General features: G+C 29.3%; 1 protein-coding gene, 1 non-coding gene and 1 pseudogene across 2 annotated transcripts; all 3 read left to right on the top strand.

Annotated features, from left to right (window-relative positions):
- Positions 1-689: 689 nt before the first annotated feature.
- TRNAH-GUG (transfer RNA histidin (anticodon GUG)) lies at positions 690-761 on the top strand. The gene has a single exon. It is a non-coding gene; the product is annotated as a tRNA-His (tRNA).
- On the top strand, positions 746-9,792 carry LOC100784653 (uncharacterized; annotated as a pseudogene).
- A 3,046-nt stretch (positions 9,793-12,838) lies between these two features.
- On the top strand, positions 12,839-15,230 carry LOC100811204 (peroxidase 72). Its single transcript, XM_003547912.5, has 4 exons — positions 12,839-13,218; positions 13,468-13,659; positions 13,971-14,136; positions 14,567-15,230. Exons 1-4 carry the CDS (start codon positions 12,937-12,939, stop codon positions 14,980-14,982), a joined length of 1,056 nt encoding a protein of 351 aa, XP_003547960.2. The 5' UTR covers positions 12,839-12,936; the 3' UTR covers positions 14,983-15,230.
- Positions 15,231-27,935: the final 12,705 nt, after the last annotated feature.

The following is a 27,935-nucleotide window of genomic DNA, read 5'->3' as shown; positions in this document are numbered from 1 at the left end:
TCAAATTAGTTCATAAATATTATAACTTAATGATAAAATGATCTCATAAATTAATGATAGAATTAATTTATCATACCTTTTACATATTTACAGACTAAAATTATATTTTTCATCTTTTAATTAAGAATTAATTTATTATCACATCACACTCGAAAGTAGTGTTATGAAACCCACTTTGGCCGGTTTTATTATTGGAATAATTACGCAATTAACTCGAAATGATCTAACCAAACTTGACTGATTATGTCACTGAATCTCCGTTGGATCGATTTGACCCGACTGGTTTTACAAAAAAAATGGATCACCTCTATGACGCCGATTTAATGTTTGATTATTATTAAGTGTTATTTTGAATTTTGAAATATGAATAAATTTTTCTTAATCAAATAATGTTAATTATATACTTATATATAATAAATACATATATAATTTAAAAATTTTAATATATATTGAATCAAATTAAACCAATTAATAACCCACTAATTAAATCAATCAACTAGTGACGTACTATCTTGACGAAATCAATTACTAAACTGGATTTGATAATAGTACTTGAAAGTGCTTTCAACTTTGAAGGACACAATTATTATTATTAGTATTATTAGCAGGCTCGTTACAATTCTAAACAAATGATGCCAATGGAAGTTAATAAAGCACAAGAAATAAAAAACAAGTTTGTACTAACAAATGTGGCTGTAGTTTAGTGGTAAGAATTCCACGTTGTGGCCGTGGAGACCTGGGCTCGAATCCCAGCAGCCACACTTCAACTAGTTTTAAACCAAACGATTTTTTCTTACGCTTTTATTCATGCCCAATGGCGCTTCCAAATTTTCACCGGACAAGCAGAAAAGAGCTCTTCCCCAACGACAAAACCCTAAACCCTTCTCTCCTATGCAACGACCTTGACGTCAACCTTCACTCCTCGCACTCCTCCCTCTCCCTTAGGGTTCCGCTCCCCGTCGACCACTCCGTCCTCTCCGCCCTCGACACCTCCCAAACCCCGCCGCCGGATCCTCTCGTTTCGCAACCTGGTATTGCTTCTAATTATTCTTTTTAGGACAAAACTTAGATTCAAGGTGCTGTTTTTGCTGTTTTCCAATCAAAATTTAGGTTTTACGTCGGTAATTGAAGTTATAAGATTGCCTTGGTGATTAAGAGAGAAGCAGGGGAGAGAGAGGTGGTGGGTTCAAATCCTTCTCACTAACAAATTAACCACCAACATTGGGTGGACTTTTAGAAAAAAAAAGTTTGTACTAAAAAAATTTGCGGATAACCATTGACATTTTAATCTTCTGCTGTCAGTTGTTTCACATACCCAAGCCTTCCTTTAATATTACAAATATGTTATGCTTGTTCTTTACAGCTTTCATACAGGGCAAACTCGGGTAGTCCTGTCTATGACTGCAGTTGCTTCACTTTCTTCCCTGGTTCAAAAGCCTAGTTCAAAGGTACATTTTTTATTGGTTTTGTCTCTGGGGAACTGTTTTTGGCTTTCCTTAAGATACTGGGGACTTGTCCATTGTTGACTGCTGCTAATTAGGTACTTCCAGATAAAGGCCTGGAAGTTGGATTGTCTGGGTCTGCTGGCGAAGGGAAGCTTCCTACAACGTTGTCACCATCAATGTTGATTGTTGATTGGAGATGTATGGTCCCACTTATATTACAATCATCAGTGTTCTGCTGAGTTTTCTTTGTTAAAGTTTAATGTTTCAACTCTTTTCCAGGTGAGGTGGCCCGTAATACCCCATATGAAGTTAATATCACAATCCCAGTTGAGGGGTATGAGCCAATTGAATTTGTGCTTACAAAGATATGTGGTGAATGATACCAACTCACCTAGAAAATTCAGATTCTACTATTATTCCTCTTGTTCTTTATATGTATTTAATTAATAGGAAGACTGAACAAGTATGGTGATTATGCCAATGGTATTATAACATTTTTCTTTTAACTACCATTTCTGTTGAATGAATGCCTAGCTCTGTTTATTTATTGTTGCAGACTATAAACAGGATCCAGGGGGAGGTCGTACAAGAGGATGGGCAATATTTGGAGTGCTGTCTTGCATGTATAGAAACTCTCTTATATTTAATTTGTATTTGATTATGCCAAGTAAAAGAATTACCTAGAGCTAGGGGCTGAATACTATATATAGTCATAAAATAAGACTTAAAACAATTTCTTGTTGTCATCATATACACATCTCAATGTTTTCTTATTTTTCCTATGCATGTTCAATATATGGGAACATGTTATTGGGCAGATTTTTTGTTTCTTCGACACTTTTTTGTTGTGGAGGGTTCATTTACAAGACAAAAGTGGAACGCCAGGTCAGGATTTTTCTCAGTCACTTGCAAGTTGCACGCATAAGATAGTCACTATGTCTGTTCTGTTATATCATATACATCTTAAATATCTGTATTTTTAACCTTTTACAGCGTGGAATTGATGCATTGCCTGGCATGACAATTCTTTCTGCGTGCTTAGAGACAGTGAGTTCCAAGCTCCTTACTAATTTTTATTGGAACTTTTGACTATTAATGGTTTAATTCTGAACCTCATAATAATATATAAGGTCTTTCTAATAGTCAACAAATTAGTCTTGATAGGTCTGAGCTTGATTTAACTAAATATTGGACATCACTTCTCTGTGGCTGAGTATACAAGCCAATCTTTATTAAAAAAAATATTAATTGGGCATCACTTTATTAAACATCTATACCATGAATTTGAGAAATTTTAAGCATATTCTTAACATGAGAAATTTTTTATTATAATTTTTATATTTATATTTATCCAACGGGCAAAGAGTTGGGGAGAAAATTGGATCAGACAAAAAAACTTGTGTAGAGAAATAAGAATATATGATAAGTGGAGCGTGAATATTGGTTTAGATTCTTAAATTAATTTTAATTTTTATATTTATATTTATTGGTCAAATTGAAAAGGCATATCAATAGAATAATACTCCCGTTTCTCTTCATTAATGGCAGAATTATGTTTAGTTAAATTTAGATTTATGTTTTGAAAATATTTAAATATGCAGAAGTGCAGTATTGCATGCATCACCAACGGCATTAAATATAAATAAAGAGTAATGCTAAAACCATAAGCTTTCACCACATTTTATTATTGGGTAAATTTCTTCTGGGCCACACCGTAAAACTTAGATTTACTGTTTTTAGTAGGACCCACATAAAATTCACCAAATTATAGAGAATGTGTAGTAAAGAGTGTGTTGTCAGCATTGCTATTGATATAATTTTAGATGCATCATGGGTTTGTTATTTTGTTCCTAAATTTTGTGCTCTCCTTTTTCCTTTTATCAAAATATTAAAAAAAATGAAATTTCTTGGGACTTTGCACAGAAAAATCAATATTGCTGTTTGTAAGTTTGTTTAGTAGGATTGCCTACACTTCATTTGCTATCTGGTTGGAAGCGCACTTCCGCGTTCTTTTATTTTATTATTTTTGAAAAATTAGTTATTTTGAATCTGATCCATTTTTCATCCACATTCAACCCATATCTTTGCAATATATTTGCAACCATCTTCAGTAACAAATTACGTATCCATCCTTTATCTCACATTCTGGTGATGGACAGTCTATAAATAGGATCGGGTGCTCTCAATTTTGTATCACCAAACCTACTTTTCTATTAAAAAAAAAATACACCATCTATTCCGAGTGAGTAAGGGTCTGGAAGAACAAAACTGTCTTTCAGGTTCGTGTGTGCCCCGTTTTGCGTTCAATTTGCAATGGCTGGAAGTACGCTCGTAATATTTTTAATTTCCGCTGTTTGATCTGAATATGTTGTTTAAATTGATTTGCATGTTTAGATCAGTATATGTATATTTTTACATTTGGTATCAGAGCCTATTTGTACCTCTGTCTTGCTTATTGGGTCGTTCCTATTATGTGGAGTTTATTTTCTGAGTACATGGGTGTTATGTTTTAAGCCTCCTTAATTCAAAATAACATCAAAATTAGAAATGATATGAGTTTTCTAATTTTTCTATGATTTAAAACGTATTTTTGGGTGTCTAAAATACATATAATGATGTGGTTTTTTCGAAATTAAGGTAATAATTTTTTATTTTTTTTTACCCACTGCTGGAGGTTGAAGACGAAGTTTTGCGGGTTTTGTTTACTGTCTTGGAATTGTTAATCTACATTTTAAACTAACAACATTAAACAAAGCACGACTTGGTCCAGTGGTAGATGTGATATATATTAGTTTTGTCGTTAAGCTACTACAATTTAATTGTTTATTAGTTGCAGTTCATGTGTATTTATAACTTCTGAAGGATAAATCATTTATGCACAAACTGTTTAAAATTGTGTGTCTCTTAAGTTATGCTGAACATGCAATATTATGTTAAATACTGGTATGCATTGGATTTAATCCTTTAAAGTTTATTACATGTTGAATAAATATACGTGTAATGTTATTTTGAATTGGTATACATGTAATTTTTATGATTCAATATTGAGCACATTTGCATTATTAAGTATGTTTATGCAAGGATTATTTTTGAATGTTAAGTGATTAATATAATTTTATTAAATTAGAGAATAGCCACAACATCTTTAATTGAGTAAAATTATATGCTAAATTTATAATCACATTAGAAATATTAATTGTGATTAATCATATGTAATGTGATGAAATCTATCCACAGGAATTTTGTTATATTTGTATGATTAATTAGGATAAAATATTAAATTATATTTCTTAATTTACCCACAGGAATTAAGGAAAAGAGCATGATTTAATAATTTTATCATAAAGTTGCATGATGAATCTAATTGAGTAGGACTTTAGTCCACAAGCAAGTTTTGTGTCACTAGATTCATATATTGAGACATGATTTGCATTGGCAAAACATGACATTTGTTTAGTCTCAAATTTTCTTAATGAGCATGTGTGTTTGTTTGCAGTTTCACAATCTATGAATATTTCTTATGACCTTCCCATTTTGAAAGGTGATAATTATAAGGTTTGGAAGGAAAGAGTTCTCCTTCATTTGGGTTGGATGGAAATTGACTATGCTATAAGGAAGGATGAGCCATCGGTTATTAATGAAACTAGTGAACCTGATATTGTTGATCTTTATGAAAAGTGGGAGAGATCTAATCGTCTCTCCGTTATGTTCATAAAAACCAACATATTAGCTAGTATCTGGGGTTCAGTTGACCAGCATGATAAGGTCAGAAATCTGTTGAAAGCCATTGATGAACAGTTTACGACCTCTGAGAAGTCGCTTGTTAGCACACTCATTATGCAATTCTCTTCCATTAAGCTTACTGAAACGAGAGGTGTGCGTGAACATATCATGCGCTTAAGGGACATAGTGGCTCAGTTGAAAACCCTGAAAGTTATCATGTCTGAATCCTTCCTGGTACATTTCATTTTGTGCACCCTACCTCAACAATATACACCCTTCAAAATCTCCTACAACACACATAAGGATAAATGATCTATTAATGAATTGATGATCATGTGTGTTCAAGAAGAGGAGAGATTGATAATGGAAGAGGGTGAGAAGGTAAATTTGACTACTTCTATTTCTGGAAAGGATAGGAAGAAGTCTGTAGGCACCAATAAAGGAAATATTCTGACTCAACCAACAATTAAAAAGGAGTCAAAGTGTTTCTTCTGTAAAAAGAAAGGACACATGAAGAAGGACTGCCCCAAATTTAAAAGTTGGTTTGAGAAGAAAAGTACACCATTCACTTTCGTTTGTTATGAATCTAATATGATTAATGTGAATCATAATACATGGTGGATTGACTCTGGTTCTACAATCCATGTTTCTAATGCCTTGCATGGTATGGAAAGCCTAAGGAAGCCAGTGGGAAGTGAACAGTGCATCTACTCAGGGAGTAGGATGAATTCGCATGTAGAGGCCATTGGAACGTGCGTCTTAGTTTTAAGTAGTGGCTTTAAATTACATTTGGAGAAAGCTTTTTATGTTCCTAGTTTCTGTAAAAACTTAATTTCTGTTTCTAAACTTGCACCTTTGGGATTTATTTTAATTTTACAGACTTTGGTTTTAATTTACTAAATAAATTTGAAATTATTGGTTGTGGTCAATTGGTTGATGGTCTTTATTCGATTGAATTGAAAAATGACGCTACTTCTATGCATGTTTCTGTTGGGTTAAAACGATGTATTGTGAATGAAAAATCCTCTATGTTGTGGCACCAGAGATTAGGACATATCTCTATTGAAAGAATCAAGCGATTAGTAAATGAAGGAGTACTTAGTATTTTGGATTTCGCTGATTTTGAGACTTGTGTAGATTGCATTAAGGGTAAGTAAACTAACAAGTCTAAAAAGGGTGCAAAGAGGAGTTCTAATTTATTAGAAATCATACATACAGACATATGTTGTCCAGACATGGATGCAAATAGTCCGAAATACTTCATAACCTTTATAGGTGATTATTCACGATATATGTATCTCTACTTACTTCATTCTAATAATGAAGCTTTAGATGCCTTTAAAGTTTTTAAGGCTGAAGTTGAGAAACAATGTGGAAAACAAATTAAGATCGTGAGATCAGATAGAGGTGGGGAGTACTATGGTAGATACACAGAGGATGGATAAGCACCAGTTTCATTTGCAAAATTTCTTCAAGAACATGAGATTGTTGCCTAATACACCATGTCTGGTTCTCCGGATCAGAATGGTGTGGCAGAATGAAGAAATCGAACCTTATTAGACGTGAGAAGCATGAGGAGTAATGTAAAGCTTCCTCAATTTTTGTGGATTGATGCTCTTAAGACGGCTGCGTATATATTAAATCGAGTTCCAACCAAGGCTGTCTCAAAGATACCTTTTGAGTTATTCAAGGGTTGGAAACCAAGTTTGCGACATATACGCGTTTGGGGATGCCCGTCTGAAGTAAGAATTTATAATCCACAAGAGAAGAAACTAGACCCTAAGACTATTACTGGGTATTTCATTGGATATGCTGAAAGGTCTAAAGGGTATAGGTTCTATTGTCCATCCCACAACACTAGGATTGTGGAATCAAGGAATGCAAAGTTTCTTGAAAATGACTTGATCAGTGGGAGTGATCAATTTCAGAACATTTCTTCTGAAAGAGATCACTATGAAGCTGAACCTTCTGGGACAAGTAATAGGTTGGTAGTTATTTTCACCCCTCAAGTTAAAATGGGTGTTAGACAACCAGTGATTGAAGTTTCACAAGCTGTTGAAAGTGATCATGTAGATCAAGTTGTTTGTGAGGAACAACATGATGATATTGAACAAACTGGTGAAGAACCAGTTGAACAAGTTCCTCAGCAAGATGACCAAACAACATTAAGAAGATCTACTAGAGTAAAAAAGACAGCAATTCCTAGTGATTATGTAGTGTACTTACAAGAATCAGACTACAACATTGGAGCCAAAAATGATCCTGAGACATTTTCACAAGCCATGAGTTCTAAGGAATCAGATTTGTGGTATAATGCTATGAGGGATGAGATGGATTCTATGGCATCTAACCAAGTTTGGGATCTCGTTGAGTTGCCTGTTGGTGTAAAAGCCATCGGATGTAGATGGGTCTTTAAAACAAAGAAAGACTCAGAAGGCAACATTGAGACACATAAGGCAAGACTTGTTGCTAAAGGATTCATTCAAAGAGAAGGAATCGATTACAGAGAGACCTTTTCCCCTGTATCTAAGAAAGACTCTCTTTGAGTAATTTTGGCATTAGTAGCTCATTTTGATCTTGAGTTGCATCAAATGGATGTGAAAACGGTGTTCCTGAATGGTGATTTAGAAGAAGAGGTTTACATGAAACAACCTGAGGGATTCTTATCTAGTGTTGGTGAGCACTTAGTCTGCAAGCTTAATAAGTCCATCTATGGATTGAAACAAGCTTCCCGCCAATGGTATTTAAAATTTCATGAGGTCATTTCTTCATTTAGCTTTGAAGAGAATGTCATGGATCACTGTATATACCAGAAGGCCAGTGGGAGTAAGATCTGTTTCCTTGTATTATACGTAGATGATATTCTGCTTGCGATTATTGATAAGGGTATGCTATATGAGGTGAAACAATTTCTCTCAAAGAACTTTGATATGAAGGATATGAGAGAGACATCTTATGTCATAGGCATAAAGATTCATAGAGAAAGATCTCGAGGCATTTTAGGCTTGTCTTAAGAAACCTATATCAACAAAGTTTAGAGAGATTTAATATGAAAGATTGTTCACCAAGTATAATTCCCATTGTGAAGGGTGACAAACTTGCTTTGAGTCAATGCCCCAAAAATGATTTTGAGCGGGAACACATGAAAAATATTCCATATGTTTCAGCAGTTGGAAGCCTTATGTATGCTCAGGTTTGCACTAGACCTGATATTGCATTCGCTGTTGGAGTCTTGGGAAGATATCAAAGTAATCCAGGTATTGACCACTAGAAAGCTGCAAAGAAAGTGATGAGATATCTTCAAGGAACAAAAGATTACATGCTCATGTACAGAAAAACTGATTGTCTGGAAGTGATTGGCTACTCCGACTCAGACTTTGTTGGTTGCGTTGATTCACGAAGATCAACATCTGGTTATATTTTTATGTTAGCCAGTGGAGGTGTATCTTGGAGAAGTGTCAAACAAACCTTGACTGCTACTTCCACTATGGAGGCTGAGTTCGTTTCTTGTTTTGAGGCTACCTCGCATGGTGTATGGTTGAAGAGTTTCATGTCTGGCCTGAGAGTTGTGGACTCTATTTCTAGGCCATTAAAGTTGTATTGTGACAACTTTGCTGCTATGTTTATGGCTAAAAACAACAAAAGTCGAAGTCGAAGTAAGCACATTGACATCAAGTACTTAGCCATAAGAGAACGTGTTAAAAAAAAGAAAGTGGTCATTGAACACGTCAACATTGAGTTAATGATTGTTGATCCTTTAACTAAAGGCATGCCACCAAAGAATTTTAAGGATCATGTAGTACGAATGAGACTTGGTTCCATGATGTAATTTCATTGTACGTACATTTGTTATTTTCAATGACACTCTTATTCAGTTAGATATTTTCTCATATGATTTTGTGCACATATTTATTTATTTTGAGAAAAATCATTCGGTTTAGATATAGAATAAACATATGGTTTATTCATTAAGTATCTCACGTTCTGATAACAAGTTGAGAGCTTTGTGGTGGACAGACTCTATAAATAGGATGAGGTGCTCTCAGTTTTGTATTACCAAACTCACTTCTCTATTCAGAAAAAAATACACCATCTATTCAGAGTGAGTAAGGGTCTGGAAGAACAAAACTGTCTTTCAGGTTCGTGTGTGTCCCGCTTCGCGTTCAATTTGCAATGGCTGGAGATACGCTCGTAATATTTTTAATTTCCGCTGTTTGATCTAAATATGCTATTTAAATTGATTTGCATGTTTAGATTAGTATATGTATATTTTTACATATCTAACATTTGTTGAGTGTGTCATGAAAATAGGTTAGTGGAGTTGAACAAGGCTACTCACGGCCAGAAGACATCAATAGTGCATTTGGCAGTTAAACCTCTATGGGAACGTCCTCCTGGTCCTTCTCAAGGTGCTGCCTAGTGAGAAGATTTTTTTTTTAATCCATTTGAATCGAATTCAAGGATTTATAATAATTCATGCCCGATACTTAATCAATTGAATTAGATATTTTGCTTAGTGGGATCATGTTTGATTGTGGTTAATGATTTTTGTTGATGTGTTAATCATGTTGCTCAAAGAAAAAGAAATGTGTTGCTTCAAATTAGTAGCAATGTTGATTTATCATCCAAATGTGCTTGATTATTGAACTTTGGATGTGGCTTTCAAGGCCGTAAGATTCAGAGATTCTTTCCTCAAGGTTCTGATGCTTTACCATCTAACTATGGTCTTTCAAGTCTTACTGTTATTAACATGAAATGATTTTATCAAGTGTATTGTACATGCCATATAGTGTGGTACATCATATAGTTCAAATCTTACTTTTTCAGTTGAGACAATACCCTTCTTCATTTTAGCACGAGTTAGCACACCCAGTGAGCAAGTCAACCTTACTTAACTGATGGGAAAGTTGGGTTATAAAACAAACTTTCTAGGTATCTTGGAGTTATTTTTACCTGATTTGCCTAACTCATAGTTAGGTTCGATCAATTTGAATTGAATGAGATTAGCTCACATGTTCATATATATTGTAAATTTTTAAGTATTTTTCTGATTTTTACAGTGTCACACATCAACTAGCCTTTTCTGTTCATTTTGAATCACAAAACTCAAACAGAACTCTTAGTACATCCTTGATTTGCCCTTATCACATTGTCATTGACCTGGTGACCAGTGTTGTTGAAGGTTTTGAAGTAAATAAGTATTCCCATCTTATTTGATAGGTAGAGTGGGGCAGTTGCCAAATATATCGTGTGGGGTTACGAATTTCTTTTTTTAGTAAGTATCATTGAATATTACTTACTAAGAAATTACTTACTAGAAGTTGAAATCTGATAAACTATATTATTGAATTGTATGTAAAACGAAAAAAATGAATATGTATATGATTTCTTTATATAAATTTTATTTTTATTTTGTTGATAAAAATATATTTTAAGATATTTTTAGTTTTTAGTTTTTTAATTAACTTTAAATTCCTGTAATTTTTATTTATATATCAATTATTTCAATTTTATTTTAAGTTCCATTTTTTTACATTGTGCATTCTAATATTAATCTTGTATTTATCTTAATATTATATATATATATATATATATATATATATATATATATATATATATATATATATATATATATAGGTGTTGTTGGTAATAATATTTTCACAAATAAAATTATTCACACCCACAAAGGATCGTGAGAATGCAATAAAGATTACACTGTAAGAAAAATAATAACAAATACAAAAATTTAACATAGTAGTTCAACATCTTTTGCCTACGTTCACGTCTCGAAAATATTTTATTATCACAAAAATGATTATAAGATTGTAACACTCCAAATAGTGTATTATCCTACAAATTTGATTATCTCAATCAATGGTTATAAGAAATGATCACACTTTCACACAAAAACATTTTTCTCTCAATAAAGTGACTTTGTTTCACAATCTCTTTTTTTACACACTCTTTCTTTATGTGTTGTTTTTCCACTGATCCTCTTATCTATTTATAGTGAATATTGTTACCAACTATAATAGATAAGTTCTCTAGAAAATTGAAATAAAATTAACTTTTAACACATCAATTCAAATAAATTTTATCTAGTAAAATATAATATTTCACTTTACATTTAAGTCACTTGATCCTTAGTGATAAAAAAATTTAATTCTCATTATACATTGCATCTTATCTTTTAGCTTTTGGCTTAAAACTTTATCCTTGTGTATCTTTCTCACATTGTAAGAAGGAAAAGTTAAAGGTACACCCTAATTTTTTAGTGTACAGGTAGAAAGGAGCAAGAGATGGAAAGAAAAAAAATAAAGAAAAAGGGAGAAATCAAGAAATATAATATATAATATAATAAAAAATTCAGATGGAAATAAGAATATAAAAAATTGAGTGTAGTAATATGATAACTCCGATAAGAAAAAAAACATGAAATAAACTAATGAGAAAGTAAAATGAGTTGGTGAGTCAACTTTTAACCTTTATATAAGTATATGGACTTCCTCTAATAAGATGCAGATCTTAGTAAAATGAGTACTTTCTAATTAAAAAAAAGTTAATTTAAAAAAATGTAATAAGGTTTGATGTTAGTTGTCTAATGTAAAATATTGAGTATATGAAATAAAAAAGAAATGCTTAATTGAAATTTTGGTAAATACCGATATAGAAAACCTTAAATCATCTTTTCTGTTATATAGTTTAAGACTCAATATGTTTTTATGGTTACTAATTAATATGTTTTTATGGTTAATAATTATTGTTGACTTTTAAGTATTTTGAGTTATAAAATAATATTGTATTTTATGAATTGTGAGTTGTTAAATAGGTGATGAGTTTTTTTATTTTATTATCATTATGAATGAGTTACTTAAATTGATTATATGTTTATGGTTTGTTTTTCTTTTCTATTCAAAGAATAATTACAAAACTGATTTTTAAAAATATTGCTTATTTGAGTTTGAGGATTTTTTTTATAGATATAAAGATGTGAATTTTTTTAGTGGTCCTTATGACTAACTCAATCCAATCCAGTTATTGGATTAAATTAAAATAAATAAATTCAATTCAATTTAATTTAATTTAATTAAAAAATAAATAAATCTCGATTCAATTTGAGTCGCTTATACCCCTATTGAAAACTGAACGATAGGATTGATTCTATGCCAAGTTAAGTTCAAGTAATTATTAAGCATGTCAACTGCAAGGGAAAAAAAATATCTTATTTACTTTTTACAATACTGCATTAATCTAATACGAACGTGTATACGCATCTAGCAGCACGTAATGATCCCCCAAGTTTCCATACACTGACCTATTTTCTATATGAGGAGTATTACGCACATACTTTCCAATATATTTTTTTAATGAATTAAAATTTATTAAAAATTATAAAAAAGAATAATTAAATATGATATGAGACTCATAAAATTATTTTTAATTAATAAGAGTGTGTTAAAAACATAATAAATTATGCTCTTATCATTCTTTTTATTTTAATATTTTATTTACTTAGATAAGCGGCCAAACTATTAATTTTCAACGCCTTAACTCCACCCTAGCTAATAGCCACATGCCATACTCTGCATACCCTCAGATTGAAGTTATAACTTTTAATATTATAAATTTTGACAATAGTTTGGATTTGAAAATTGGTCAGCTCTCAACTTTTTCTTTCGTTCCTTCCTCCCAGTTCTTTCTTTGTAATGCAATAGTTTTCTGCCATGTTCTTCCCTATAAATTAATACCATTCCCCACTACAGTACTCATGCAACCAAGTTTGGAAACTTCTCTTCAACCTTATTTTTTGTACTTTGAAGTGATACTGAAAGAAGCAACCATAATGGTCAATTCCATGAGCTTTCTCCTGCTTCTTTCTTTACTAGCCTTTGCTCCCTTGTGCCTCTGTAACCTCAACCCTCAGTTTTATGACAATTCATGCCCTCAAGCTCAGCAAATTGCCAAGTCCATTCTTACCTCGTATTTTGTAATTCAACCCGGATATGCGGCTCAAATTCTCAGGCTTCATTTCCATGATTGTTTTGTCATGGTCTCTCCCTATGACTTGCCAACAGAATTAGTGGTTTATTGCACAACAACATCACATTATTAACATTGTAGTATCATAAATAATTATATGATGTTAGTACTTAGTTTTATTGGTAACATAGTTGTATTATCATGTGATTGATCGATGTTAATACTTAGTACTTAGTCTTATTGGTAAACATATAATAGTTAATTATGTTATATCCAGTAGTTGTTTATTCAAATGCTTAATTCCAAGTTGATGTTGTAGGGATGTGATGGTTCATTGTTGTTAGATAGCAGTGAAAGCATCGTCAGTGAGAAGGAATCAGATCCCAACCGTGATTCAGCTAGAGGATTTATAGTCATTGATGCAATTAAACTGGCGATAGAGAGAGCATGCCCTTCTACAGTGTCTTGTGCTGACATCTTGACTATAGCTGCAAGAGATTCAGTTGTTCTTGTAAGTATCTTATTATGAGAGATTCAGTTAATTGGTTTGAAAAAATGTTTTATATTTTTTTTTTAATTACAAAAATACTATAAAAGTTTGTGCATCAAATAGTAAAATAAGTTTAATTTTTTTTTCCAGTTTTCCATACAAACATAAAATAAAGTAAAACAAAATGATATTTTTGTAATTAAAAGTGGAAATAAAAAATAAAAAAACAGAAAATGTTTTTTCAAATTAAACTGTTTCTAATTAACCTTTCATTATCAAGACTTTGTCATTTTTATCAAGCCTGAATCACTATATATCTCTTTTATGTATAGACTGGTGGACCAAGCTGGGAAGTACCCTTAGGCAGAAGGGACTCTCGAGATGCAAGCATAAGTGGCTCCAACAACAACATTCCAGCCCCAAATAGCATATTTCCGACCCTCCAAACAAAATTCGAGCAACAGGGGCTTAACCTTACTGATCTAGTTACTCTATCGGGTATTCTCCTAAAATTTGTCTGTTTCAAATTCTTTTTAGATAAATTTTTCTAAAAATACATATAAAAGAAAAAGAATGAGAAACAAATAAAAGAAAAAGTTCTCCCTAAGTTATAATTAACTCATGCAAAATCTAACTTCTAGAAGTTTTTTTTGTTTATTTATCCAAAAGTTGATTTTTAACCTTTAACATAAGCTAAAAAAAAAATTATCTCAAATTTTGTATTTTCTTTTTCTATAGGTGTTTCGTGAAAAGTTTACTCTAGTATGCCTCCTAGTTTTAGTGTTCAGATTGGTTTGTGGTGAATTTTGATTAGCATAATCCAATTACATACTAATATTATCCTCATGTTGCATGTCATGCATAAACTTGAGTCAAAATTATTTCAATGTCATTTTCTAAACAATTTTGGTACAAATGTTACATATAGGGGCCCATACTCTAGGAGTCGCCAGGTGCACCAACTTCAGGCAAAGACTCTACAACCAAAGTGGAAATGGCCAGCCAGATCCCACTCTTGACCAAAACTATGCTGCTTTTTTGCGTGTTACGTGTCCAAGGACGACTTTGGGTGACCAGAATCCGTTCTTCCTAGACTACGCCACACCACTTAAATTTGACAACAGCTACTTCAAGAACCTGATGGAAAACAAGGGTCTCTTAAATTCTGATCAAATTCTCTTCACAATGAACCAAGAATCAGCTGAGTTAGTGAGGTTGTATGCTGAAAGAAACGACCTTTTCTTTGAACAATTCTCCAAGTCCATGATCAAGATGGGAAACATTTCTCCTTTGACGAATTCAAGTGGAGAGATCAGACAGAACTGCCGGAGGGTTAACGCTTGAACAAGCAACATCGATCATTCGCATATATAATTAATATATTGTACAATAAATGATGTGATCACATCATAGAATAAACAATCTATGTTTCTTATGTTTACCCTCAAGCCATTGCCACTGCATGCATTGAAGGAGTTTAGGCTTTTGATAGCACTTTTTTTCTAGCGTGTTTCAGGAGGTTTTGTCTATTTTCTTATATTCATAACGTCTCATGCATAATAAATGCAGTATAAGAAAAGAATTAAGTCTTACAATATGTGTCAGTTTAACTTTTCGACCTAATATTAATTTTTATTTATATTTCTAGTAATATTAATATTAGCCAACAAAAATTATATATAAAATTCATCATAATAATAATATTTAACTTTATAAAATTGTTACACCCTTTCATTTATTTATCAACTGTGTTTGGTATGTGTAAAAAAAACTTAAGACAAAACCTATTATGGAACCAATGGAATAGATAAATAAATAGATACATGGGAGAGATCAAATTATATTAATATAACTTTAATAATTATTACATTATTTTTATAACTTGATATATAATATGATTTTTATTAGTTCAAACGTTAAATTATATCTACATATTGTCTGTGCCAAATTTTGTTAAAATTAAATAATAACAAAAAACAATCAAATAACTCATATTTTAATATATTTTGAAATGTTTATATTACGTCAATTTTAATTTATATGAATAAGGTAAAAAAATAATTTTAGATTAATATAAAATTTTGCATTTATAATCTATATGAAAAAAAATTAAATTAAAAAATAAGTTTTAAAAAAATATTATCCATTTGAAAGTTATAAAATAATATAATAATGATTAAAGCTAGAATAATCTAATATGATTCTTTCTCGTATATAAAAGTGATTATTTGTGTATACTTCACTTCGCTCTTTGAGAAGCAAACAAACCCGTGTGTAACTTTTGTATTTAAAATAGGTTGAGTTGATTATTATTAGATCAATACAATTTCATTATATTTTTATTGATGCAATGGGATACAAAGAGGAAACATCAACATAAAGTACGAAGGACGTTGAGGTATTAATAACACGAGAGCGAATAAAATTTTATGTATTGATGTAAATGGTGTTAACTATGTGAAGGATGAGTTATTGAGTACTTTTGGGTAATGCTACTGTTCTCGGCTCTAACCCACATATACATAGTCAACCCACTAACCCACAATCATTAGACCAGTTCAAGTCTATTACTCAATAGGTTTTATATTTGAACCGATGAAAATCAATCTAGCGATGTAATTTGATGATAAATGCCTGAAAAATAAAAATATATAATTTAATTTTTGAAAATATAAAAAATGCAATAAATATATTTAGTTGTCATCTTCCTGTCACTATTACTCTAATTACTCACATATGTCAACGAAAGGACATATTTCCATTTGATGATTATTTACCCTTAATATTGTTTTCTAAAAAAAAAGATTAATACCATGGAGGAAAAATAGAATGAAATTGATGTTGAGAGTGGTTTTCCAAGCCTGTTGGGACAAGAACCTTAATATGTCATCTTAGACCAACTCTGAAATCTCAATGTTGATGTTAGTTATGGCTTTCTTTTATCAATGCAATTTTTTTTTTCTTTTTCTATTGGAAAATCGATTTTAAATTATTATTGAAAATAGAGTAAGTCGTAACAATTGCTATCACTAATAAGTTAGGATTTGTAATATTTATTACAACTTATTCTTTTTTTATTTTTTAAATTGAGATCATAAAACTTTTTATGATTTTAGTTTAATTTTTTTTTATTTATGACTTCAATAATAAAAAATTTAAGACTTTCAGTAAAATTATTTTTTTTATCTTACGTATTTGAAGTAACAAGTTTATTTTTTGTATTTTACAACTTTGAAATCGTACTTTTTGATGTTTAAAGATTTTTGTTTTAGAATTTTTTTATAATGTTATAATTTTCTTTTGTTTTGCTTTCAATTCTTTAAATAATTTTATTTGTTTCACTATTAAATAAATATTTTAAATTTTATTAGTTTTATTTAATATCTTATATATATATTTTATATGATTTAATTTAATATGATATATATTTTTTAATATTATTTTATTTAACATATTTTGTGTATTTAAAATTTAGATAATTTTTTAAATTTTTTTAAATGAAATAAATAATATAAAATACTTAAATTTTAAGAAACTTAAATTTAATTTAAAAATACATGACATTTAAATGAAAAATACATAATTTTTTAACATAATATTAGCAACTGTCCATATAAATAAGTAGACAACTCATATAATTTCTATTTATTATATTTATATTTAATTTGTATTATTCATTTTATATTAATTTTATGTTTTTTTAATTTAACACCTATTTTTATTATTAAATTATTAGATGTTGTTAATAGTAAATTTCTTTATACAAAATAAATAATATTATTTCATAAATTAGTTAATATTAGAAAAAAAATATTTTCATATTTATTTTAAAATTTTAGTTTTTTAAATTTAAGTATTTAAAATAAAAAAATATTCACAAAAAATATATATTAAGGAACATTATGTTAGTTTTTTTTATTTCATTTGCAAAACACATCAAATTCAATAACATTATTAAAAAGTTATCTAAATTTTAAATATACAAAATATATTAAACAAAACAATATTCAAAAACTACATAAAATATTTTAAATAAAAAATATATAAAATGTTAAATAAAACCATATAAAAAATATATATAAGTTATTAAATAAAACTAATAATATGTAAAAATAAAAATATTTATTTAATAAATAAATAAAATTATTTACAATTTCTTAAAAAAATTGAAAGCAAAAAAAAAAAAATACAACTCCAAACTTCAAAGTCTTAGAATATAAAAAAGTATTAAACTTAAGACTTAAAAATGGTAAGATAAAAAAAAAACATGTACGACTTATAACTTACAAGTCGTAAACAAAAAAAATACTAAATTTGTAAAAAAAATTATGATTTCATTTAAAAAAAAGTAAAAAAATTCACTTCTAACCTAAAAGTTATAATATTTATTATGACTTATCCTAGTAATAATTTAAAATCGATCCTCATGGAAAATATAAATTTTTTTTGCCCCATTTGGTAAAAAAAAAAAGCCGTTTGTTACCCCTAATGGTTATATATTGTTTTCTACGAATTGATTATTATAAAATTCCATTTTATTTTTTGAGTTAAAAAAAATAGACATGGTTTTGATATTTTTATGTTATGTAAAGAACTGCTTTGATTGTTTGAATGATTAGGACGGAGAGTCATCTTGATAAATTTTGTTGTATATATATATATGAATTAATACAAAGAACTACTAAAAAAAACTCAATCACATATAGACTCCCTGACTTGGCTCAGTGCTTCAATTTGTTAATGAGAGTAATTTTAATTAGCTTATTTTAGAGTATTATTATGTGGTATTTTTTATTTGTATTGAAAGACATTTTTGTTGCACCGTCATTTAGATAGAATTTGGGTTCATTTTCTTATTTGGATAAATTGGGTTATTTGTGTTCATTTGGAATGTGAATTATAGCTTCCACCTCCATTGATTTCCACCTCCAACATATATCCTTCCTTTAGAATCAATTTGCTTCTAGTAGTTTAGGCAACCCTTTCTTTGCACGTCAAGCATAATATTTATACATGTCTTCTTTACATGTCCAAACTTACTGCAAAACAAATCGTTGTCACCTTGATTTTGTTTTTTTTTGTTTGTGTTGAACCCTTAGCAGCTTCAGTCTTAGGCTCCTCGGTATTTTTTCTTTTGCCCTTGTCTTTAGAGGTACTTACAACATGAGCACTTCTAGTCCTTTATTGCTTCTGCCTTTCCTCTTCCTACACACATAATGAAATGAGCTCATTAAGAGATCATTTCTCCTTTCTGACCGTTATAATAGATCTTAAACTAACTAAAATATGATGGTAGATAAATTAGAACTAAATGAATAAGCAAGTTTTTTGATAGCTCAAGTTTTAGTGTCCTTAATGTTGAAGCAATATTTGACATTCCCATAATATATTCCCTGTCATTTCCTTTGCCTTAATACTTCATGGATAATCTGTGGATAATTTGAAGAAGAGTACTTGTTTTTCAATCCTTAATGCAAGGTCTAAATACATGCGGCCAAGAACAATTTGCATGTTCTCTTTTCCTGTACTTAAAATATGTACCGTTAAGAATCGAAACCGAATTCAGATTAGCAAATATAGAAGCAACTTGAAAGATCAAAACAAATAATGCAATAAGCTCTCATCAATGCATTTAAAACATATAATGGTATAACCCATCTCAAGACATCTAATGCACCATTAATATCAAGTCTTTGGATAGTGGTATTAATTGCTATCGAAATCCTTGTTGTAATGTTCAAACATTGATAATAAAAGCATATCAAATAACAAATCCATATTTTGATGTGATTCACATGAAAAACCTCATAATTATCATATGTTTAACATCACATGTACATGTAAATGAGTTAAATGATAACTTTCATTTGGGTCAATCACCACTCATATATACATATATAATCACACATATTAACATTTTTATGAACAATCTACACAAGAGATGTCACTTTGGTGATATTTTGATTCAATTAGCTAATTTAAATGCTAAACAATTAAAATGATAGACCGTAGCTAAATTTTGAACATTCATGTATCAAATCCAAAAATAAAACATTTTTAGAGTAAATTATTTTAACTTTATTTATTTATTTTAAATTGCAGAAGCTCATGATTGTTATTTCAATGTACTGTAATAAAAGGTAAGATCAAGCAACACTATGTAAAATATCGAAATTCATTTAAAATTTAGAATATGTCAGTCGCGTGAATAAATAAAATTTCCAAAATCATACATGAACCAAACATGGGTGGCTCTGATACCAATTTGTAGATATTCAATCAATCTACCTAATTTGATTCTAACACTCGATCATCAATCTTAACCACATGCGTTTTATCACTTCTCTCTACAAATAGGGATCATAACCTTTGTAATGGTAATTATCATCGCTTTCCCCAAATTTGATACTTATAATTTGACCATTCATCAACTTATAATATCACTAATGATATCTACACAATCATTAAATCACTTTAATATTTTGCCTAATAAAACAATGTTTCTAACCCATTCAATTGAGATCCAAAATTACTAACAAATCTGAATTTAAGAGTAATTTTAACTAGTCTACTTTGATAATAATAATAATAATAATAATAATAATAATAAAACAACACGTGATTTAGCAGAAGAAGGAATCAGGTAATGCAGTTAAATAGGTTCTTGCACCACTACATAAAAAAAATGATGATAAAACAGAGTATTATTATATTATATTATATTCTATACTATCGGACGAACCTAAAGAAACAATGTTCAATCTCAATACATTTGAATATTATGAATAACAATGTTTAAGGGGGGAAGAGTAAGATAAAGATCAAATTTACAACAAGAGAAATAACTTGCAGATGCCATCATCACCGAGAGTATATTACTCCCATTTCATCTGCACACAAAGGGGCCCAAATGAACGGTGGAGGAAACTCAAAAAGTTCTACCCCACTAGACAATGACAATCCATGTTTGGCGAGACCATCAGCTGTCGAATTAGTTTCTCTGAAGACATGATTCCAAACTATATGATTGGCCTTGTTACCAATCTCAAGTATGGAAGAGACAAGATCATAAAAAATGTGACCTTGTGGAACTCCCATGTTAATGAGTTGGATACTTGCATACGAATCACTCTCCACAATCAAATTACCGTATACCCTGGATACTGCGGTTTCTACTCCAATCTTAATTGCCCATAACTCAGCCTCTAGCGCCGTGCAGCACTTACCCAATCTACTAGAGAAAGCATAGACAAAATTCGCTTTCCAATCCCTCACAATCCCTCCGGCAGCAGCTTTATTTCCACAGCGGGTAAAAGCCCCATCGCAATTTATCTTCACAAACATTATAGGAGGTGCTGTCCACCAAACCAACCTTTTGGGTCTTGGACTATCTTTCTTGATAACATTAACAAACGAATGTCTATTCCAGCACTGATCACCGTATGCACAGTTGCCATCTATCCAGTATTTGCATATTCTTGATGATTTCTTTGAAGCCTTCACAGCAACAACACTGGTGTCATACTCGTGGAGGCAACAAGGTAAGGGTGTTTCTATTCCCAAGAATCTCCAAGAACTCCCACCAATTTGTTGGGCAATGTTTAAATCCATCATGGTCATGATTTATGGAACTAGTCGATCGAACGCAAAGAAACTAGGAGACACAAAACACTGTTAGTTTTCCCTCCAGAAAGATTATACGATTATACATGTACACACGATGTTTTTAGTTTTTATAAGAAATTAAGAGTACATGAGGTAAACTAACTTGATAAACAACCCGTTATAATTCACAACGGCTTGATTTTTAGTTAAACAACGCTCTGTAGTTAATATAAAATATTTTAGTATAAAAGTGTGAAAGATTTTGACAGTTGAGATAGATTTTGACTCGGTCAAAAAATTTCAAAATTTTCCACTAAAATCTTTTTTGTTAAAATGCATGTTTATTAATTAAACTTTTTTTTATCCAAATGCCTTAAATATCTTAAAAGTATGTGTTTATTGTCTATAAAATATATTTACACTATTTTTATATCGTTATAACAATAAATTTATTATACATAATTTATTGCACAAAATCAGAATGAATGTTACAAATAAAATTAAGAACGGCAATTCAGTTGCAATCTATAGTTTGATATATAACTTTATCCTTTATTTGCAATTGAACAAATTGTAACTTTTATATAAGAGCGGCAACTATACTTTTTTAAAAATAAAAAAAGTATTTAGTTATTTTCTTGTGCTACACGTAAATAATTAAAGGACTAAAATCTTATGCAATGACATATTTTAACGGGTCAGCCTAGTCAAAGCCCAAGAAGAAATGAAATATCATGTGATGACATACATTAATAATGTAATATTAGGATAAATAGTAATTTTTGTCCAACAAAAAATTATTGACATTAACGTTCAAAAATTATATCTTAGTGATATTTTCATTCAATCTAGTCATCATAATCAAATTGATCATCATTTCAGTGACACATTCGTCTATATGCTATTTTATTAACAGTAAGAACAAACCTTTATATGTCATCTTACACCAACTCAGCAATCTCAATGCTCATGTTAATTATGACTTTTTTTTATCAATGCAATATTTTTAATTTTTCTATTGAAAAATTGATTTTAAATAATTATAAAAATAGACTTATGAGTTAGAAGTTGTAACATCTATTACGACTTTTTATTATTTTATTTAATTAAAATCCTAAAAAATTTTACAATTTTAGTTTTTTTTATTTATGACTTCAATAATAAAAAAAATTTAAGACTTGAGTAAAATTATTTTTTTATCTTATGAATTTGAAGTAATAAGTTTATTTTTTTTATATTTTACAACTTTGAAGTCATACTTTTTTATGTTTTAGAATTTTTTTATAATGTTATATTTTCTTTTGTTTTGCTTTCAATTTTTAAAACATTTTTTATTATTAAAAATATATTTTTAATTCTACTTTCTTCTATATATTTTTTATATGGTTTAATTTAATATGTTATATTTTTTAATATTTTTTATTTACAATATTGGGTATAATTTTTTAATATTGTTTTTTTAATATATTTGTGTATTTAAAATTTTGATAATTTTTTAATAATGTTTTTGAATTTGATTTTTTTTAATGAAATAAATAATATAAAAATTATAAATCCATCATGGTCATGATTTATGGAACTGATCGATCGATCACAGAGAAACTAGGAGACAAGACACTGATATTCTTTCCCTCGAGAGATATTATAAAGGTACACAGGATGTTTTTTGTTTTTGTTTTTATAAGAAATTAAGGGTACACGAGGTAAACTAATAAACACGCGTGAGACTTCACAACGGCTTGATCTTTTTAGTTAAACGACGCTCTGTAATATAAAAGAAACAAATCTATTATATATATATATATATATATATATATATATATATATATATATATATATATATATATATATATATATATAATAGATTAGTTAATATAAAAGATTTTAGTACAAAAGTTTGAAAGATTTTGACACTTGAGATAGATTTTGACTCGGTCAAAAAATTTCAAAATTTCCCCCTAAAATCCTTTATTGTTAAAATGCAAGTTTATTAATTAAACTTTTTTTATCCAAATACCTTAAATATGTTAAAGGTAATAATTATTTTGACATAATTAAGCTAAATAAACTTCTCAATCTACCCCTTCCTAGATAGGATAGATTTAGATTTAATTCATTCTAACCTATTTTGTTAATTATTTTTTATGCAAGTGACTTAAATATCTTAACAATGAATTTTTATTAGTTGAAAAAAATTAGTATATAAAAATAAAAGTCAAAATTCAGTCACCCAACTTGTTTAAAGTTTGGAGTCAATTTCATTTTGAATATGTGGACCTATGATATTGTATTTTAAGCTTCTCCGTTAAATGTGTCTGTTTATACTCAGAGTCCGTTTGGATGTGACCCAAAAGATATTTTATTGTCTTATCTACTAAAAAAAGATCTTTTTTTATTTTTTAAGAGTTTTTGATTATTATTATTTTTTTAGCTTTTACAAAAGCAAAAGCTCTCAGCAGATCTTTCTTTTAAGCTTAGATTCCCAACTTCTCAAATCTCCTTTTCAGGAATCTGATCCCAAAATAAGGCTTGGACAATAATGTCCTCAAGAAAATTTCAAAATGACAAGCATACCTTCCTCATTTTCTAAACCCTAAAATTTTCTCTCCTTCCTCACAACTTGTTATGTTGTGCCTTCCTCGGAATTTTTCTCCCATGCTTTCGATCTCCTTTGCCATCTCTTCCGATCATCCTTCGTCATTTTTTCTTCTTCCTTTGTTAGCATCACAAGTTAACCAATTCTTCATTAATTTCTTTTTCTTCTCAATATTGTTATGGATTAGGGTTATGCTTTTGTTTGTTTCATTAAGCTTGTGAAATGTCTCTCAATCAGGTTCCTGTGAAAAGAAAGAAAGCAGAATGGTGTGATAAAAATACTGAGATTATGTTGAAAGTGTGCATAGAAGAGGTGAATGCTAGAAATAAACCTCACAACCACTTCACTAAGCTTGGTTGGGCAAATATTGCAGAAAGGTTCAATAAGGCAACAAATTTGAGATATGAATATAAACAATTCAAAAATAGGTGGGATTCTTTGAAAAAGGAATGACAATTATGGGCTAAGCTTATTGGGAAGGACACAGGTCTTGGCTAGGATGGGGAGAAGAAAACCATTGCAGCTAGTGATGAATGGTGGAAAGCCAAAATTCAGGTATGTGTTATTTAACGAAAATAGAGTTTTTGTGCATGCAACTCTTTTGTTCTTTTGTTTTTTATGTGATTCTTGATTTTGGGGCCAAAATTGCAGTTGCAGACTATTTTTTATAAGCTTGCATTTGAAATTTTAGTTGATAATTTTAGTACCCTGAGACTGAAACAGTACCCCTTTATATACCTTCAAATCTATTGACATGTTCATCCGTGGAGGAAAGCATTTTTATTCTTTTGTAGTGAACAATTTGGTATATAAGTAAAAAAAACAGCAATGCTATTTAATACACTTTTCGTAAAAGAAAGTGTTAAGAACGACTTTATCAACCAAAAGAGGGGTATATATATGAATGGAGAGAGAAAAATATTGTTTAGAGAGAATGTTGTTTCAAAGAGTTTCATACCTTTTAGCATTTTCTGTAAAAGAAAATGTACCTATTGTGAATTGTGAAGGGCCATAATCAAATAATCAAACATCAAATTAACTTATGTAAAAGTAACTTTTTAGATAAGAGCTTCTTGGATAAGTTCTTTCTCTATAAGATCTTTTACAACAGGCCCTCAACACAAAATAACAACTTAAATGCTTTCATCTCTTCCAGAAATTGTTTATTTATCAGTTTTTATTTTATTTTAAAGATTTCAACTATCCAACCTCGATAAAATGATACTATACATTTATTGTCAACTATGCAATGCTTTACACTGAATAAAATACTTGGATTTGCAAGGTAGAGCGCTGATTTTTTTTTATAAGTTTAATAGGTATGTGTTTATTGTCTATAAAATATATTTATACTATTTTTATATTGTTATTATAACAATAAATTTATTATGCATAATTTATTGCACAAAATCAAAATGAATGTTATAAATAAAATTAAAAACAGCAATTCAGTTGCAATCTATATTTTCTAACATTCATTTTGATATATAACTTTATCCTTTATTTGCAATTGAACAAATTGCAACTTTTACATAAGAGCAGCAACTTTACTTTTTTTAAAATAAAAACAAGTATTTAGTTATTTTCTTGTGCTACACGTAAATAATTAAAAGAATCCTATGTAATGGCATATCTTAATGGGTCAGCCTAGCCAAAGCCCAAGAAGAAATTAAATGTGATGGCATATATCAATAATATATTATAATACATAGTTATTTTTATCTCTGAATATGTAATTAGTTGATAAATACATCCTTAAAAAATAAAAATATAAAATTTAATCCTGAAAATATAAAAAGTATGATAAATATATTTGACCGTCAACTTTTATTTGTCACTGTATATGGTTTAATTTAATGTTATATATATATATTTTTTATTTAGAATATTTGATATAATCTTTTAATATTGTTTTTTAATATATTTTTGTATTTAAGATTTAGTTAATTTTTTAATAATGTTTTTGAATTTGATTTTTTTAAATGAAATAAATAATATAAAATTTTTAAATTTTAAGAAACTAGAATTTTAAAACACCATATATATATATTAATGATGCACAATAACCTTTAAATGAGCGGTCCATTTAAATATTATTGGAAGTTACTCTTTAGTAAAAGGTAAGATCAAGCAACAATATGTAAAATATCTAAATTCATTTAAAATTCAGAATATACCAGCAGCATGAAAAAATGAAATTTCCAAAATCATACATGAATCAAGTATGGGTGACTCTGTTACCAATTTGTAGGAATTTAATTAATCAACCTAATTTGATTCTAATAGTCGATCATCAATTCAGTTGCAATATATCTATATTTTCTAACATTCATTTTGATATATAACTTTATCCTTTATTTGCAATTGAACAAACTGCAACTTTTACATAAGAACGACAACTTTACTTTTTTTAAAATAAAAATGAGTATTTAGTTATTTTCTTGTGCTAAACGTAAATAATTAAAGGACTAAAATCCTATGTGATGGCATATCCTAATGGGTCAACATAGCCAAAGCCCAAGAAAAAAGGAAATATCATGTGATGTCATATATCAATAATTTAATATTATGATAAATAGTCACTTTTGTAATTAGCTGACAAATGCGTCCTTGAAAGATGAAAATATAAAATTTAATTTCAAAAGTATAAAAAGTACGACAAATATATTCGGCCGTCAACTTTGATCCGTCACTGTATATGGTTTAATTTAATATGTTATATTTTTTAATTTTTTATTTACAATATTTGATATAATTTTTTAATATTGTTTTTAAATATATTTGTGTATTTAAAATTTAGTTAATTTTTTAATAATGTTTTTGAATTTGATTTTTTTAAATGAAATAAATAATATAAAATTTTTAAATTTTAAGAAACTAGATTTTTAAAACACTTTATATATATATATATATATATATATATATATAAATATATATATATATATATATATTAATGATGCAGAGTAACCTTTAAATGAGTGGTCCATTTAAATATTATTGGAAGTTACTCTTTAGTAAAAGGTAAGATCAAACAACAATATGTAAAATATCTAAATTCATTTGAAATTCAGAATATGCCAGCAGCCTGAAAAAATGAAATTTCCAAAATCATACTTGAATCAAGTATGGGTGACTCTGTTACCAATTTGTAAGAATTTAGTTAATCAATCTAATTTGATTCTAACAGTCGATCATCAATTCAGTTGCAATCTATCTATATATTCTAACATTCATTTTGATATATAACTTTATCCTTTATTTGCAATTGAACAAATTGCAACTTTTATATAAGAGCGGCAACTTTACTTTTTTAAAAATAAAAACAAGTATTTAGTTATTTTCTTGTGCTACACCGTAAATAATTAAAGGACTAAAATCCTATGTGATGGCATATCCTACCGGGTCAGCCTAGTCAAAGCCCAAGAAGAAATAAAATATCATGTGATGGCATATATCAATAATTAAATATTAGGATAAATAACTACTTTTGTCCTTGAATGTGTAGTTTGCTGAAAAATATGTCCTTAAAAGATGAAAATACAAAATTTAGTCTCAAAAGTATAAAAAGTACAACGAATATATTCGACCATTAACTTTCATCCGTCACCGTTAATAAAATAGTCTATGTGTGTGGCACAGAGGGACGAATTTATCACTAAACAGTCCATTCGGCCCGTGGGATGAGGGCGGACCAATATTTTAAATTCGTGTAAGAGTGTGAGGCGGGCTGACCTTGTCCGCTGCTAATGCGAGCTTACGCGAGAGGGCCTTACGTGGGATGAACCGACCCGCTAATCCACCCCTACTTGGGGCTATGAGAGTTCTAAGGGTCCATGATGACGACAACTTTGGATTTATTAAAGAATTCAGAGAGGATATTAAGGTCAACTTTATAGCATTTATATCAAAATTTCACGCTAATGGGAGATTAGTGAGAGGATCTAATTGTTTCTTCATTGTGTTGATATTGAAAAAGGAGAAATAAAAGATTGGTGAGTACAAGCCAAATTTGCTATATTGGTTATATTTATGAAGTTTTGTCTAAGCTACATGAAAATAGGTTATGGTTGGTTTGCCCATCATGTGATCTTAGAGC

The sequence above is a fragment of the Glycine max genome, chromosome 16 (assembly GCF_000004515.6).
Source record: "Glycine max cultivar Williams 82 chromosome 16, Glycine_max_v4.0, whole genome shotgun sequence".
Classification (NCBI taxonomy): domain Eukaryota; kingdom Viridiplantae; phylum Streptophyta; class Magnoliopsida; order Fabales; family Fabaceae; genus Glycine; species Glycine max.
Note: the sequence above shows the minus strand (reverse complement) of the source record. Positions and strands in the feature narration are given on the sequence as shown.